The 4,511-nt window shown below is 44.5% G+C and overlaps 1 protein-coding gene across 1 annotated transcript; it reads right to left on the reverse strand.

The window, feature by feature from the left end:
• Positions 1-2,078: 2,078 nt before the first annotated feature.
• LOC104979925 (olfactory receptor 2Z1) lies at positions 2,079-3,011 on the reverse strand. Its single transcript, XM_010828472.1, has one exon. The coding sequence runs from the start codon at positions 3,009-3,011 to the stop codon at positions 2,079-2,081; it is 933 nt and encodes a 310-aa protein (XP_010826774.1).
• Between the last annotated feature and the right edge of the window lie 1,500 nt (positions 3,012-4,511).

Consider the following 4,511-nt stretch of genomic DNA (forward strand, 5'->3'; position numbering starts at 1 on the left):
CGTCCCCCTTCCTCCCTCCCTCGCCCCCCAACTCCCTCCCCAGCATCAGGGTCTTTTCCATGAGCCAACTCTTCGCACGAGGTGGCCAAAGTATTTGGAGTTTTCAGCTTCAGCATCAGTCCTTCCAATGAACACCCAGGACTGATCTCCTTTAGAATGGACTGGTTGGATCTCCTTGCAGTCCAAGGGACTCTCAAGAGTCTTCTCCAACACCACAGTTCAAAAGCATCAATTCTTCAGTGCTCAACTTTCTTCACAGTCCAGCTCTCACATCCATACATGACCACTGGAAAAACCATAGCCTTGACTATACGGACATTTGTTGGCAAAGTAATGTCTCTGCTTTTCAATATGCTATCTAGGTTGGTCATAACTTTCCTCCCAAGGAGTAAGCAACTTTTAATTTCATGGCTGCAATCACCATCTACAGTGATTTTGGAGCCCAAAAAATAAAGTCTGACACTGTTTCCACTGTTTCCCCATCTATTTCCTATGAAGTGATGGGACCAGATGCCATGATCTTCATTTTCTGAATGTTGAGCTTTAAGCCAACTTTTCCACTCTCCTCTTTCACTTTCATCAAGAGACTTTTTAGTTCCTCTTCACTTTCTGCCATAAGAGTGGTGTCATCTGCATATCTGAGGTTAGTGATATTTCTCCCGGCAATCTGGATTCCAGCTTGTGCTTCTTCCAGCCCAGCGTTTCTCATGATGTACTCTGCATAGAAGTTAAATAAGCAGGGTGACAATATACAGCCTTGATGTACTCCTTTTCCTATTTGGAACCAGTCTGTTGTTCCATGTCCAGTTTTAACTGTTGCTTCCTGACCTGCATATAGGTTTCTCAAGAGGCAGATCATTGAGAAGAAATATTTCACCGAAAACATTTTTTAACTCATGCAAAGTATTTAACTTAATTTTTAAAATGAAGAATCTTTTTAAAAGAACAAAAGAATATCAAGGAAAGCAGGAAGAAATAAAGAGAAAAGCAAATATTATTTCTTTAGGAAATATATAGTTTTAAATCTATTTTTTAAAAATCAAGCACTTATTTTAGTTATCTAACCAAGGGCAAAATAAAGTTTGGATGTCTAATGAACATGAAGCAGACTAATGATTTATGTTCAATATTTACACTTTGGCTTTTTTTGTTTCAGTTGCTCTTGTTTACAACTGTTTTCAAGGCTGGGCTTAAGAGCAAAGATGGAGTTTCTTTTTAGGGTTCCAAATGAAACACTCCATATTTCATTTTTTAAGGAGATATGCATGGTTTTTCCATCTTTATACATATACACACACACCTATGGCAGGTAACAGATCACTGCTTAGCAGTCAAATAGCAGAATAGTTTGGCATCAGAACATCATGGGCTCAAGCCCCAGCTGTGCCACTTCCTGGAAGTTTGACCACTGATGACTTATTTTCCCTTTTTGAGTCTTTTTTCTTACACATAACACATCATAGTCACTACATCTCAAAAGCTGTCATGAGGACAAAATAACATTTACTCAGTAGATCAATTGGTCAAAAACATTAATTATTACTAGTATAATTATCAATTCAATAACAAGGAAATTTCAAGTTTACAAAGTAGGGTCTTCCATTCATGCATGTGTGTTAGTCACTCAGTCATGTCAGACTCTTTGTGACCCCATGAACTGTAGCCTGCCAGGCTTCTCATGGAAGTCTGCAGGTAAGAATACTGGAGTGTGTAACCATTCTCTTCTCCAGGGTGTCTTCCCGACCCAGGGATGGAACCTGAGTCTCCTGCATTGCAGGCAATTTCTTTACCGTCTGAACCATGAATGGAAGTCCCCCTTCTATTCATGTAAATAGTGCTAAAAATAGGGCAAGAATACACTAAAAGTATATTTCTTTTTAATACAGGACTGCTACTATTGCTTTCCACAAGTCCATGCGAGAAAACATGAACCCAACTCCTCAAGGGATGGGAAGAAGCTGGGCAGACACTTAGCCTTGGATCTAAGGCCTTAGCAGCTGCACCATAAATTGGTACTTGGGTGAGATGGGTGGAATGGAGGACCACTAAGATCACACCCGCAGCTCCCTCTGTGATTATCACTTTGCCCTGAGCCCAGGTCTGCGGAGAACTTTGACCAAAGCCATCCACACTTCCCGGTTCCTCAGGCTGTATATGAGGGGGTTGAGTGTGGGGGTGATAAGGCTGTAGAACAGGGAGACCATGTTGTCCTGGTGTGGGCTGTGGTAGGCATCCGGGACCATGTACATGAACACGGCTGCTCCATAGAAGAGTCCCACTGCTGTGATGTGTGAAGAGCAGGTGGTGAAGGCCTTGTGGTGGGCCTCCTCTGAGCGCATACGTAGAACAGCCCCCAACACGTGGCCATAGGAAGTGGCAATGAGGGAAAGGGGAAGCACCAGGATCAGCACTCCCGAGGTGGACAGCGCCAGTTCATAGGTGGAGGTGTCCGCACAGGAGAGCTTCAGCAGCGCAGGAACCTCACAAAAGAAGTGGTCCACGGTGTGCGAGGCACAGTAGGGGAAGTGCAGAGTGATGGAGGTCTGGATGCAGGCATTGAGCACACCCGCCAGCCAGGAGGAGATCACCATGAGCAGGCACATCTGGCGCCTCATGAGCAGAGAATACTGCAGCGGGTGGCACACAGCCACATAACGGTCATAGGACATGAGGGCCAACAGGATGCCCTCAGCCACACCCATCAGCGTGAGGAAGAATATCTGAGCTGCACAACCCCCAAAGGAGATGGAACCTTCTCCTTGCAGAAAGTCTGAGGCCATCTTGGGGATGGTGACCAGGGGGAAGCCAACATCAAACAGGGAGAGCTGACTGAGCAGAAAATACATCGGTGTGTGGAGCCGGGAGTCCACGCAGATCAGGAAGAGCAGAGTGGTGTTGCCCAGAAGCCCCATGATAAACATGACAGCCACCAGGAAGAACAGTAGCTGAGGTGACCCTGAGCGGCTGAAGAGCCCCACCAGAATGAAGTCAGAAGCCACTGACTGATTCATATCTGTCGTATTTTACACAACATACTTTTGCTGCAAGAAGAACTGGAGATCCATGGCAAGAAGCCCAAGTGGGGGCTGGTATGTACGTCTCATCCCACGTGCCAATGGCTATTGATTGGTAAAGGCTGCCTGGAGTGCCATCTTGAGAACTATGAGGTCACAGCTAAGATTAATAGGTAGAAAAAGGCATGATTGATTAGTAATGTCTGTCACAGGCATAGGATGGGAAAACCATAACTGGAACCTCTGAATGAGATACTTGGCCACACGTTGATCAAGAGCTACCTACTTACTCTTTTTTTTTTTTTAATAATAGCAATTTAGTTTTTCCCCTTTTTTAAATGGGCTTCCCTGGTGGCTCAGATGGTAAAGCGTCTGCCTGCAATGCAGGAGACCCGGTTTCGATTCCTCTGTCAGGAAGACCCCCTGGAGAAGGAAATGGTAATCCACTCCTGCACTCTTGCCTGGAAAATCCCATGGATGGAGGAGCCTGGTAGGCTGCAAGTCCATGGGGTCGTGAAGAATTGGACACAACTGAGGGACTTCACTTTCACTTTTTTTAAACATTAATTTTTATTGGAGTATAGTTGCTTTCAGCAGTAAAACAATCTGCCTGCCTCGAAGGAGACATGTAGAAGACTTGGGTTCAACTCCTGGGTTGGGAAGATTCCCTAGAGAAGGAATGGCAACCCTCTCCAGTATTCTAGCCTGGAGCATTCATGGACTGAGGAGCCTGGTGGGCTACAGTCCGTGGGATCAAAAAGAGTTAGACATGACTGAGTGACTCACACACACACACACATAGTTGCTTTACAAAGTTGTGTTCCCACTGACTCTTGCAGTCCCAATTTCATGGCCCAAGTCAAAGAACACAACCCCAGTAGAATGTCTCAATACCCCTCATCCGAGTGGTGCTGGGGCCAAAGCAGAAGTAATATTCCAAAAGGACTGGTAAATAGATGGAGTTGAATCAACAAACCAAGCAAGAAAACAGAGAAAGATCTGGGTCCAGTAGCCTGGATGAGAATCTGGATTAAAGAGAAATCTGATGAGCAAGCACTGGGATCAAATTGATGGTCTGGGGACTTCCCTGGCAGTCCAGTCTAAAATTATATTAAATAAATCCTAGGAATATCTCACTATTTCCATGGCTTCATAAAGAAAAACTTAAAAACTAATCCTTAACAATCCTTAACAATTTTCTGCCAATGTGGAACCAATCAATTACCTTAGTCACCAATTTTACCAGTCCCAGCTGGTAAAATGTCAAGGGCTATTTAAGAGTCAAAATGAACCTAGTCTTGCTCTGTTCACTCACTATGCTCATCTTGAGAGGAGCTGACACCAACTGAGCACTGACTGTATAGTGGGTATCTGGCTATTTCACAATTAACACTTCAATATGCCAATACTTTGGCCAGCTGATTTGAAGAGTCGACTCATTGGAAAAGAGTCTGATGCTGGGAAAGATCAAAGGCAAAAGGAGAAGAGGGTGGCAGA

This window comes from Bison bison, unplaced genomic scaffold (genome assembly GCF_000754665.1).
Source record: "Bison bison bison isolate TAMUID 2011002044 unplaced genomic scaffold, Bison_UMD1.0 scf7180017864492, whole genome shotgun sequence".
Classification (NCBI taxonomy): Eukaryota; Metazoa; Chordata; class Mammalia; order Artiodactyla; family Bovidae; genus Bison; species Bison bison.